General features: G+C 36.8%; 1 protein-coding gene across 3 annotated transcripts in view; it reads right to left on the bottom strand.

Annotated features, from left to right (window-relative positions):
* Nucleotides 1-9,187, bottom strand: part of TOX (thymocyte selection associated high mobility group box) — a 386,296-nt gene extending 377,109 nt beyond the window's left edge. For all 3 annotated transcript variants that reach the window (XM_075584054.1, XM_075584058.1, XM_075584056.1), the window contains exon 1: nt 8,571-9,187. In XM_075584054.1, coding sequence (XP_075440169.1) covers nt 8,571-8,672 — 102 coding nt within the window. In that variant the 5' untranslated portion in view covers nt 8,673-9,187. The remainder of the gene's footprint in view (nt 1-8,570) is intronic.
* Between the last annotated feature and the right edge of the window lie 4,848 nt (nt 9,188-14,035).

The raw sequence follows: 14,035 nt of genomic DNA, 5'->3' as shown, positions 1-14,035 counted from the left end.
ACACTGGGGCTGTAGCCTTAGGTGTTGTACAGTAGCATGGTCAGTGTCTACAAAGACTGGAATGGCAAACATATTTGTTGAAATCTCTTATGATAATGAGCACTTGAGAGTCAAACTTGTCAAGGGAAATGGAATTATTATAAACTGCAGAGTTTAAAGCAGCAGTCTTGCCTGTTCGTTATATTGAGGGGGGAAGCGGTGGAATTTCTTGAGCTGCTAATGGAAATTGTCCACCATTGGAGGCTAATACTGTAGGAAGCTGCAACCTCTTCGGGAGACACTGTTGCAGCTTTATATTGGTGACCCTGTGGCCATATTTGTAGTTTGAGAGACACTCCAAGAAAATGTAAGTCCATAAAACTGGAGGTCCCTGGAGCTGGGAACACAATGCTTGAGCTCTGCTGAACCCCTGGTTTACTGAAGTGGTAAATAAAAACGATTCTGGGGGGGGGGGGTGGAGGGGGGGATTGCTGCTGTGAAAAACACACAACAACAAATGTAAAAAAAAAAAGTCAAATATTTTTTAATGTAATTGCTGAGAAGCTGTGATTTAAACAACAAAACAGATAGTGATCTTTTCAATTAAACACAATATTAAGTCAACATTCTTCTTTCTCCTATTATTTTGACAATACTACTATAATGTTACTATCATTATTATCTTTACGTGAGGAAAAGTTGCTTCTCCATGACCCTGGTTTGGAAATTTTTGGTGTCAGTTTTCATTGTGGTGATTCTTGTCCAACATGAACTACACCGTAATCTCATTGCATATCGGCCTTAAATAAGTAAATACATCTGAATTAGTTACTTTAAACGTTTCACATATTTATTATAAACGTTTCACATATTTATTATAATCGGTTGGATTCACATTTTTCTTAATATATGCACATTGAATACCCACCTAATAATGGTCTACTTGTGATTGTTAGCATGCTTATTATATTTGTGTGAACTAAGGAATGGGTGGCCTGGATTTATTAGTGTCATAGACTTGTGTGTATTATCTATACTGTATACTCTATATTTATCTATCTTGTATCCTAACAAAGACTTGATCATTAAACATATTGACACAATTGATCAACTATAATGAAAGATATAATTTAGAAAAAGTTTCACACTGCGCCTAATTTGAGCATGATGACTTACATTGACCAAAGTCTTATCATGGTTCAAAGACGATAGTCAAGGAAGTATTGATTCCGATGATGAACTACAACAATAATACTTAGAGGTATCATGTATTCTGCTAATACTGATTACACATACTAACTGGCAGAACACCTGCTACAAAATAGTTGACTTAATAGGTTCTCCTGTGCACAAATTAACACTGTATTTAAAATAAATTTTGGAGAATTAAACGGTCTCCAACTTATATGCAACGAAGTAGGTCCAATAACAGTACTGCAAGAAAATATATGATTAACACACATTTGAATATTATTATTTTGAATGTGCCTATGTTGGGTGCTAGGCTATTGAGTTCTGCTCATTATCCTAATGATCAATGTTTCAAACAAAATAGCAGAACTGAAAAACTTAAAGTAAAAAAATGTGTATTAGAGCTGGCCCGTCAAACTCATAATAGCTTGGGGGCGATTCTTAAATCCGACTGCAAGACTCAGGCCCCCACAAATGTTTTTTTTTTTTTTAATAAATAGTCACTATAACCTAAGTTTATACTTTTTCTCTTGCATTTTCCTTATTCAAAATATGTAAACATTGTGAGTATCTCTCTCCCCCCATCTCACCTCTATCTCCCTCTCTGCCCTATCCCATCTCTTACTCTCCAATCCCTCCTCTCTCTCTTCCTCTCTCTCTCCATCCTTTTTCTCCCCCGTCCCTTCTCTTTCTCTCTCTCTCTCCCCCATCCATTTTCTCTCTCTCCTCATCCCTTCTCTCTCTTCCCCATACCTTCTCTCTCTTTTCCATACCTTCTACCATACATCCATTCTCTCTCTATCTCCCCCATCCATTATCTCTCTATCTCCCCCATCCATTCTCTCTCTGTATCCCCATCCATTCTCTCTCTGTATCCCCATCCTTTCTATCTCTCCCCATCCCTCGTTTTGCCACTCATCCCTTCACTCCCCCTTAGCCCTTCTCTCTCTCCCTCCCTTTTGCTCTCTCCCCACCACACACACGAAATAACCCCTGCCCCATAATACACACACACACACACACACACACACACACACACACACACACACACACACACACACACACACACACACACACACACACACACACACACACACACACACCACACAGTAACCCCCCTTTCCCACAATATATATATACACACACACTACTCCCCTGCCCCACAATACACACACACACACACACACACACACACACACACACACACACACACACACACACACACACAATACCCCCTTCCCCACAATATCCCCTGCATCTGAATACGCATACACACAATACCCCCTACCCCACAATACTCACACACACACACACATACACACACAATACCCCCTTCCCCACAATACCCCCTGCATCTGAATACACATATACATAATACCCACTTCCACATAATACACACACACACAATTCCCATCCTGACCCACAATACACAAACATACAATACACCCCTGACCACAATATTTATACACACACAAAACTCCCCTGCCCCACAATACATACATACAATACCTCTCCTGCCCACAATACACAAACCAAGCAACAGTGGGGAAGAGGAAATGGAGTGCACTAGTGGGGGAAGAGGCAGCAGAAAGCACTAGCGGGGGAGAGGCGGCCCGGCAGGAACTTTCAGCACTTGCCGATTCTCCATTTTCACTGTGCACAGGACTCACCAGCTCTCTCCCTGGTTAGCTCACAGGCGCGGGCCACATGTCGACACTTTTTGGGCTGCATGCGGCCCGCAGCCTGCGGCCCGTGGGTTTGACTGGCTCTGTGCTAGAGCATACACAAAGTAAAAAGGGCACACTGTAAATCATAATGGCAAACCAAGACTTCAATGGTATCATAGATTCATTATCAGAGACCATGATATTGAGTCCATGGTGGGATTGAAACACTAGTGTAGAAATGGAAGTGAAAGAGAAAAACAAACATTTTTCCTATTTATTTAAAAAAATGAACTATCAACGACTTTTATGTTTGTGCCTTTGATTTCAATAAAAAGACAACAAACAAAACAGCTGGAGGGGCTTAGTACTTTTGCCACATGTGAGTTTATCTTACATAAACGCAATGCCAAGGTACTGTATTTATTGCTTTGTTTAGTACCAACAAATTATATATTTTATTGAGAATCAAATGCATAAGAAGGTGAATTAGGGTCAATAGTTTAGAATCAAAATATTATGGAACAATGAACTTTAAGTGAATCAGTCAAACTATTTTTTTTTAAATGTCAGTCCTACTTAGTGGTATATATTTCAATTGAATAAAAGTGTAATTAACCAGTGTAGCATCTACCCCATGCCTTCCAATTGTTATTTCAATATTTCATTTATGTTTAGTAGTTTTGTAAATGTTAGGCCTAAAAGGCTAAGGCTGCGGTCCCAGTCATGACTGTGACACACGCGCCCGGCGGGGGTGGAGGGGCGGCGCGTGCACAGCGCTAACCGCGATCTGCGGTCTCTAGGAGAGAGGGAGCTTGCGACGGGAGGGGGCATGGTTGGGGATTTGCGGGGGCGTGGCCATCACGTCACACAGCTGGTTCACCCTCATTGGGTGAACCGCCGGTGGGGGCGTGGCCATGCCTCCGTCACAAGGTTTAAACTCAATTTCATTGAGTTTAAAAAACCTTGCAGTACGGCGCGACTGCACCTTCAGCGTGAAGGTGAGTACTGGGCCCTTTCCCAATGAGCATTGAGGGACGGTGCTTACACGCACAGCGCACGCCGAGGTGTGCGCTGTAGCAGTGACTGGGACCGCAGCCTCACTGTAATAAACATGATACAAAAGGATTATTGAATACACAATGCACACAAGTTTTATTGAGGACCAATTAGGACTTCATGCCTAATTGGGAAAATAATTCCATATGAAACTTGCAATTAACACCAGAGGGTTATAAAGCAATTAACAAATACAATGGGAACCATTTTTTAAGGTCCCCTGCAATAAATAAAGAAATACATACATCAAAATCTGATACAAATTGGCAACTGCCATAAGATTATACAATGACATTTATGATAATGAGAAAAGCAAAGTAAAGGCAATTTGTAAAATAAAATAACCAATAATCAGTACTGACTAAATGGGAATGCACCTTTAATAAAAGCTTGGACCGCTGAATCTATCCAGTAGCAAGCATGTGGGAATGAACAACAGCTAATTCCATTTGCAATCCATTAAAAAAAAAAAAAATCTCAGGCATTTGTGGGCAGTGAAAAGGAATTAGAGTTTGTAACTACAATCACAATGCGTACTCAATAATGCTGTAAAAAGTGAAGGGCACAAATGTTCAATGATTTGATACTTACACATTCAGTCCATTCATCTATGAAAGATAATATCTTAAATGTAACCTACGACCGACAACATAATAGCATGTTTTGGTAAGGGAAGAAAAACAGTGTTACCCTTGATGGAGGGCTTAGAATAATGGCATGGTTGAAACCTGAATACAATTAATATGGTGCATTATTTAGATATACAGTATTGTGATTATTTGTATTTATATTAAATATTGTTATGTACACACTGATCACAAAAAAGTTGGGCAACAAAATGGAGGCAACAATTGCAAACTGCTGCTTTTTCAATGCGAGTCCCATTTTGAAGCCCAAAGCTTCTTTCCGCTGTAATCTTTAAACACATCTCCACTCGCTTTCATTACCCTGAGAGGTAAAATAATCTGTATTTGTAGAAAGTGGTGGGGTTGTAGACTTCGTTTTTATTTAAAGTAGCTAAGCACACAAATCTAGTGCACATTTCTTTGAGACTCGCCATAGGGAGACCATTATTTTCTCTCCCACTGATGGCAGGGGTCAGCCTCCATCTCATCAGCGAGACTAACATCTGCTAGAGGTGTCAAAATATAATTATAGTGCTATCATTTTTATGTGACTAGACATTTCATAATACATGGAAACATTGTACAAAAACAACAAACAGGCTGCTGCACTCATGCTCTATGGAATATGGGGAAAATGCTGCTATGAAAACATTAATATACGACACATAATTAAACATGAATTCGAACAGACCTGTATAAACTACATAATAATTGCATTAACTAAGTGTGTGCGATGTTTTTGTCAATCACTATTTTGGATTTATTGTTAACTCAGTTACTGTGGAACATGATGTTTAAAGTAGCCTTGTATTGATTAGTGGTTGCTATTTGATAGTTGTACAAATGTCTGACAGCTACCCCTCCAGCTATGAACACTACAAGCTCGGTGTCTAAATCTGTTTGTCCAGTCTGCCATCAAATCCCTTTGCTGTTCAAAACAGTGACCCAGCAAGAGCACTATATTTATTATAGCATAATAGAAAATCACATGTATTGTTGCTTATTGCTTTAGACATTTTTAGACAGAAGGTTAACAAGATAGCAAGAAGCAAGTGTTATTTATTTTATGCTAAAAAGTATAACCTAGGCTTTTGTATGAACTGTCGAGGTTTTATTCCATCAACACCATAACAAAAAGTACATAAGAAACATAATATCACTGCTTTTAGCTATCACAAAATAATTTCAAATAACAAAACACGTTTTCTATCTCCATATTAAATACACATTCAAACACATAAAGGGTCCATAACTTTATAACATTTACCAGGTGTGTATTACAATACTTCTGATTTTAGGTTTGTGATTACATGTATACTGCAAAGTACAATTTGGAAAGAAAAACACACACAGAAACATATTTTAATTGTTTGCATGGATTATGTCAGATATGTTTATAAAGGTGGGATGCACTGATCTTGTATATTAAAAAAAAGTAGAGACAAAACATCTATCATTCTGGTAAAATGTGAAACAAGTGGTTTTAAAATGTTTATGTAGTTTACTATGGTCTATTGAAAGAAACTATAAAACTGATTGTTAAATTAATGTTCACAAAATACCTGACTCTCAAGGACCCCACTGATTGTCCTTTCCTATATATTCATGAAGTGTAAAACTAATAATTGCAGTACATATCATTTCTGCTTTCCATCTTTGTTCTAAATTATGTTAAATTTGAATACGTATTACATTTGAAATTGTTAGTTGAAAGTGTTTGATAGTTTAAGGCTAATATGCTTGCTAGGTAGTTCAGTTCACTGAAACAGATCTACAAAGCTATCCGTAATTTTGTTACATTCCTGGGTACATGATTAAAGCTGTTGATAAAGTATGTACTCAAATTTCTAATTTCTTTTCAAATACGCTATAATAAATATTCCCAATCAGTATGTTGAAATATATGTCACATAGCCTTTGTTGGTATATATTTTAATATATGTTGAGCAAAAATGTTCACATGGAATACACTATGTGCTATATAATAGCCACCTGTTATATCTGAACAACCATTTGTTGTAATTGCAATCCCCTTAGTAGTGTTAATTGACTAAACTTTTGTATTATTAGTACAATTATATACATATATAGTAATGGCACAGTCATAGTATTGTGTATTAATATATAACATTGATTACACAGAGGTTTACAATGTCAGTATTGGACGTGTTACCAACATAAATAAAACTAGATGAGAAGAGTGCCTGTCCCAAGGATGTCTAAGCTTTATATGATTTTCTATACTACCAAACTTTACATTATTTAAAATATTATTGACACTGTTTGACAAAAGTATGCAAAAGATCACTGCTACTTAATTTTCTAGGCACACACAGGAATAGTATTGCCTATTAGAATGGAGTTAATTAGTATTTACACAGAACTAGGTGTATATATGTTAGACCAAGGGGAGCTTTATTTTCTTGGCACAACAGAGCATTTAGCACTACAAAATTATGAATCAAAGTTGCAATCTACAAATATTTGGGTCAATTACTGGTATATGTATCACATGAACCAGTCTAAAAAATGTTTTTAAAACTTGAATTATCATTGTAATTTATCTACCAGGTGCCAACTTATTCTACAGCACAGAGAAAGTGCATTGCATGATTTTGATATTTTGCATAAAAGATTAAAACATAGAAATAAAATGCAATGTATATACAGTACTACAGAGTAATTCAAGTAGCAGCTCAGAATTGTATTTTTATTATTACTATTACTGTAAGTATTATTATTAGGAGTAGTAGTACTAGCAGTAGTTGTATTGTCTAGTGACATCTCAATACCTGGTATTCCAATTGACCTTTAAGAACTATTATCCAATACAAAACTTTCAGAGCAAGAAACTTCTACCAAAACCTACACATAAGATTTTGCAAGCAGTGGAAAGTGGTGTCAGTAAAAATCTGTAATGCTAGATATTTCATGTAAGTTGTTGTGTTTAGCAACCAGTTTGTATTCAAGTGCACAAACTAATATCACAGCAGTGCATACAGTACAAGTATAATTTATGCATAGAAATTTAGTCGCCTCCTGCCACATTACAACAATGTAATAACACTGTCGACTACTGAAATAAAATAACTTGAGACCTCCAAAATCCTGGGAAAAAATCCCACTGTGACACTCCTGAGTGTTAGGTGTAATAACAGTAATAACTTTAATTCCTACTGCCATCGTGTTCATGCTTCCAGCTTCAGCTTCACACACTTAATGGTATGTTTACAGTGCTTTCTCCAAGAGAAGGAGAGCATTATTTCAGCAGGTACCAATGCAAAGATAAAATGGCATTATATATATTTATATCTTTCATGTTTTGTGTGTATATATATATATATATATATATCTTTCATGTTTTGTTTTATATATATATATATATATATATATATATATATATATATATATATATATATAACATAAATTGCTGCTGTAAACACTAAGTTCTTGGTTGAAACATTAGAGATGATGTGGTTACTATTACACTGCTTTACTACATACTGTAAATGCATGGAGGGGCTTTTATGGTTATGAACATCCCACAAGTTCACCTTATCCAGCAATACAGCTAAAATAGGAAACTACACATTTTGCCAAACAGAATTTTTCAAACAGAAACAGAATATGATAAATCTATGTGCTTCTCACTTGTTTAAACAAAACACTGTATAAAATACACAATTATTCTTACTGATTGATATTATAGAATGTGTGTCCTGAGCACAGTATCAGAGATCTGAAGGCAAGGACCAGTTAACATTGTCAAAGAATAAAGAGCCCGAGCAGATTATGAAGAGGATGAGATGAAGACTTATGGTGCCTATAAAGAGTTCGCATAATTTAATGAGAGGTTGTGTCCCCCACTGCACCATTGCACAGAGTACCCAGCACATCAGTTACAGTGTGGAAGCAATAGAAGAGAGCAGCGTAGATCTACTGTACACTGTGCTCTGTTTATGTAAGAGATGCGTTGCTTTATGTGCATGCATATGAAAAGAAGCAGTGCAGAAAGATACTAGAAGAATAGAATAAAAACACATGAAATCACCTTGTTACAATAGTAGGGGTCCAAGCAGGGAGAAGGTCCCAGGCAAGGGGTATCAGGAGCTGCAGCAGGCTGTGCTGGTGGTGGATAAAATCTCACATCCATTTCACTACAAACATCAAGTAAACTCCTTTCTTGTTTTATGTTGAAGAACAGAAACGGGGAGAGGGGAGAGGGGGGTGGGAGGGGGGACGCGGATGGTTGCAAGAATCAGTCAGAGGTGTTTTAGTTGAACAGAAACACCGTTTCCCGTCACATCAGTTTGTGGTTTAACACACAAACCAAAAATATATAGTGGCTCAAAATAAACTCTTCCCAAAGGCACCAGCTTGCAACGATGAGTGCAGCTCTAACAAACCGTCCTCTACAGTAAGTCAGGTAACAAAGTAGTGATGTTCTAGATCTCAGTGGTTAGCTCTGTTTGCTTTTCCTCCTGCTTTATCCAACTGTGCAATTCTTTAAGTTATTGTATTGTTTGTCTCCTTTGCTTGCGAGGTGTAGAAGCAGATCGGGAAGGGGGGCTTTCTCTCCCCAGTCCTCGGAATGGCTGCCCCGTGCTCTGTTAGAGGAGGAGGCACAGTGTATGTATGTATGTATGTGTGTGTGTGTGTGTATGTGTGTATATATGAGTGTGTTTTCATTTATTAGACGCTTTTGATCTGTTGACCATTGCAGCGCCATCTACTGGTAGCCGAGAACTTTCTCTTTGTCCTGCTCCTAAGCTCTCTCCATTCAAACATGGAATCTCTGTAAATCAGGATTGCAGACCTGAAGAAGAGAGATCTCTCTAAAACTTGTCATATAATATCATTGTCAGTCCAAATATAAAAAGGTATCATCTAATACCGAAGTACTCATTTTACTCTGTACTATCGCTACTGGACTAACACTGCTATTTCTACTTAACTCCTTATTGAAGAAACCTGCATTACTTATCATGTAGTGACTGCAAAATTCAATAGCGTTGTTTGATGGGTTTTCACTAAATATATCATCAGTTATTTGCTTTTTTTTTTTATTTGGAAACAAATAGTCACGTTCCACATCCCTATCATCCTGCAAGTGATAGCTTAACAATGGCAATATCTAAAGTCTCCCTATTATTTCATCACAACTATTTTCAGTGATCCACTTTTTGGCGTTTATTTTTACCTTGATCAGTGTTTATTCCACCTCTGTATTTGAACTATCAATATATAATTATATTGCATTGCATCATTTTGTAATTTGTAAATAGTTTTCATATTGCAGTGTACAGTACATGTTGTAGAATTGTAGTAGGATTTTGTAGTATTCTGAACAAATAATTGTTCGCAGTAGTTCTAATGTATCAAATACCATGTTTTATTTGTAACAGGTTTTCTTTTAGACTAAGTGACACAATAAGTATATTTTCCTTTATATAACTGGTAACATTTACTAAGCCACAATGTGGCTTATTGAATAGCACTGCTTAGCAAATATGGACCATAATAGAATTTTACATTTTCGTATTTATTAGAGCTGTAGAGCTTGAATGAACAACTAAGATCTGATGATCATGAATACTGTACACATGATACAATATGGACATATTTCACTTATGCCATTTAGATGAAAGGAAAAGTTCATGTTTGGTGATCAAAATAAACCTGCTGTGCTATACAATAATACTGACTCTTCTAAAGCTTATACTCCTTATAGAAGCATAATTTCAGAAGAATGTTTGCAGATTTGATACTAACTGATACTAATAAAATAAACAAAAACAAATGGTATATGAATGTTAAAGCAGCAATCCTGCCCAAAATTGAAATGTATTTAATAACATTATTTCACTGCACCCCCCCCCCCTACCCACCCAGTGGGAGATTACACAGTTGAGAGCTGAGCTGATCTGTGGTAGTCTGGAGATCAGGACAGGCTTTGGTTCTTCCTCTGGTTCTTCTCCTTGTGCTTAGCGCCTTCATCAGTAGTGGGCACCAGGATGTTCGGAGGTCAGCCCCCACTATTGCACTCTTCCCCCTCAGCCCAAGGACTGATACTCAGACTGAGGTATATTAGAACAGGATCTTTATTCAAGGTATGGTAAGGGAAACTCCCTTATTGGGTGCTCCTAATACTTTTTTAGTGGTGCTGTGGAGCAATCAATGTCCTCATAATATGAGCAGGGTTCCAGTCCCCTAATAAGTATAATAAACAGTCTTAAACATTTCAGGTGTCCCAACACTTATAAATAAAGATGATGTGTGTATTGTGCAGTTGCGGATTTGGAGGGTTTACTTGATGAGCAATTGGTTGTACCATTATCATATGATCCTTCTACTGATTTTTTTCAGCATCAACATACACAGTTTAAGAAGAAATCTATCTTCTTTGCTAATAACTCTAAGGGCCCATTTATTTCCACCTTTGAAAAATTGGTGGCCGAGGGTTTCACTATAGGCAATCCCAGAATGGATAATCTTACGGGGGCTGAGAGACATGAGTTATTGAAGCTCTAAAAGGATAAATCCTTAGTTATTAAAAAAGCGGACAAGGGGGGGAGCAATTGTCGTTCAGTCCTCGGAAGATTATAATATAGAATCATTAAGACAATTGGGAGACACTCTATCTTATAAAAAATTAAAAACAGATCCTACCCAAATGTTTCTTAAGGAACTGAGATCTCTCCTGGAATTTGGTGAGGTACTTTATGTTTTGAATCCAAAAGAGCTGGGCTTTCTATATCCATCACACCCAGTTATACCCATTTTTTACCATCTCCCAAAGATCCATAAGACCCTGACACATCCACGTGGTAGGCCAATTGTGTCAGGTATTGGATCTTTGGGAGATGGCTTATCACGCTATATTGATTCATTTTTGCAGCCCTTGGTTTTGGGTTTACCTTCATTTATAAAAGACTCTAGAGATCTCATAGAGAATCTTAAACAAATTAAATGGAACAAAAATTGTATATGGGTTACGATGGACGAAAGATCTTTGTATTCCATTATAAACTACAAACAAGGCATTGAGGCCATACAACATTTTTTGAATGTCTCGAGTCTTTCCCCAACACTATGCACTTTTCTTGTTGAGTCTATCTCTTTTTTACCTACACACAATTATTTTTGTTATGATGCACAATTTTATTTACAACTTATAGGCACGGCTATGGGCATATCTTTCGCACCTTCGTACGCTAATTTGTTTATGGGATTATGGGAATCACTTTTTATCTATGGTGATCATAATTTATTTAGGAGACACATTCTTTTTTATCAACGCTATATCGATGACCTAATCTTTATTTGGGAGGGTGATGCACCAACTCTGGATGAATTTATTCAGACTTTAAATACCAATGAATATAATTTACACTTCACATATGAACACAGTATCCATCTTATTGTTATTTGGATCTAATGTTATATATAGATTTAGAGGGGAAGATACAAACAGATGTTTATAGGAAGCCCAACTCTAGGAACTCATATTTGATGGCTAGCAGCAATCATTCAGGGCCTCTTAAGAGAGGAATTCCTAAGGGCCAGCTGCTGCGTTTAAAACAGCTGTGCTCTACAGAAGAAAACTTTGCTATACAGGCTCAGAAACTCATCACGAGATTCCTTGAAAGGGGATACAAGGATAGGGATCTCACAGAAACATTAACTTTTGTGAAATCCATGAAGAGGGAAGATCTCCTCTCTATGAATATCTCTAAAAAAGAACAATGGGGTAAAAAAGGATCAAGACCAATACCGCTCTTTATTACACAGCAGAGTGGACAATCTAATATCATACGACCTATTGTTGCAAAACATTGGGACACATTGAAATTAGATATGGGTTTGAAGACTATCACGGACAGGGGACCTAAATTTGTATTTCGCAAGGCGAGATCTTGGGCCACATATCTGTCCCCTAGCCTTTTTTCCTCACAACACACTACGGGTATAACAAATATACCTAAAGGCTTTTTTCAGTGTGGCCATTGCAACATATGTCGGTATGCTACAAATCTTAAAAGGATAGAGTGTTTTAAACCTAAGGCACACAAGACCATACAAACATTCATTAACTGCAATACCAGTTATGTGGTATATATACTTAGATGTGGATGCAATAAGGTCTACATTGGCCGGACTATTAGGCCCCTTAAACACAGAATCCAAGAGCATGTTCGTTTGATTAAGAAAAAAGACACAACACGCCCAGTCCCGAGATATTTTTCCACTTGCCCCATGGGAGGGATCAAGGGCTTCTCTTTTTCAGGCCTTGAGCATATACCAGCAGCCACAAGGGGGGGAGATAGACTTAACCTCCTAAATAAGCGAGAGATGTACTGGATCTTTTGCATGGATAGTCTCCATTCATCCGGTATTAATGTGGATTGGGAATTGGCCCATTTCCTACAAGTTCATGAGTGGCACATATTTATATTATATATGTGCATAAACTTGTTTTGTAATGTATGCTATGTATTGATATAAAATCATGATTCATAGTATAGATTACTGTAATATCCCTCATATAAGGTTTCTCCCGGGATTTATTGTATATTGTTGTTGGATGCTTGATAGATCTGTGTAGATCTTTCACTTCATTAGTTGGTCCTTTCCTTCCATGATTGCTAATAAGGTTATATTATATAAGTGCTCTTTATTAGAACGTGCACTACTTTGCTCTCTGTGTTCACCATGACCTATGCGATATAGATTATGTTTATTATTATGTACTATATATATTCTTTATTATATGGATATTATAGTAAAGTTCATATGAGTTTATACATAGCTTGGGTTATTTCACACCGAGTGATTGAGCACACACATCCTGATTATTTATGCCTCTTTATTATTATTATTTTTTCATCTTTTTTATTCTTTGACATAGGAGTTTTTTTGGTTTTATGATCATGTTTTTTTCTTTATTAGTCTAGGTTATTTTTGGAAAATTCCTTTTCTTTTCTTCCTTTTGCTTTTGTTTTTAAGTTTTTTAAGTTAGGATATAGTTATAAGTTTGTGTATTTTTTGGGGGGGTTGCATATGATTTACATATGATATGTGTCCCTTATTGGGGAATTTATATTCTCATTGGAATATTTTTTATGCATATGTGTATAGGTTTATCTTCTTTGAAAATGATTTGACCTTATATGTGGATATGCCTGTACACATTTGATGACAAATAGATTTATTATGTATTTTTTTCTTGGTTAATTGTTTATTAATTTTGTTTTTAAAGTATGTAATGTTGTTTACTTCTATCAGTTTGATGGGGTAGACCGGACACGCTGGTTTTTTTAACTATATGACATTGTCCCGTCATTATGTGTTTAATGGGAAGGTATTGTACCTTATATATGCTTTCATTGACTATGATATATAAGCATCGGGGCACATTGATAGGAGTAGGTGTCATGTGTTGATTTTGTAAAGGTGTTTGCTGTTCACCCGGGGTGTGCGGGTGCGTGACACTCCCCCCCTAGAAGAGATCATGTA

Source organism: Ascaphus truei, chromosome 2 (assembly GCF_040206685.1).
Source record: "Ascaphus truei isolate aAscTru1 chromosome 2, aAscTru1.hap1, whole genome shotgun sequence".
Taxonomy (NCBI): Eukaryota; Metazoa; Chordata; class Amphibia; order Anura; family Ascaphidae; genus Ascaphus; species Ascaphus truei.
Note: the sequence above shows the minus strand (reverse complement) of the source record. Positions and strands in the feature narration are given on the sequence as shown.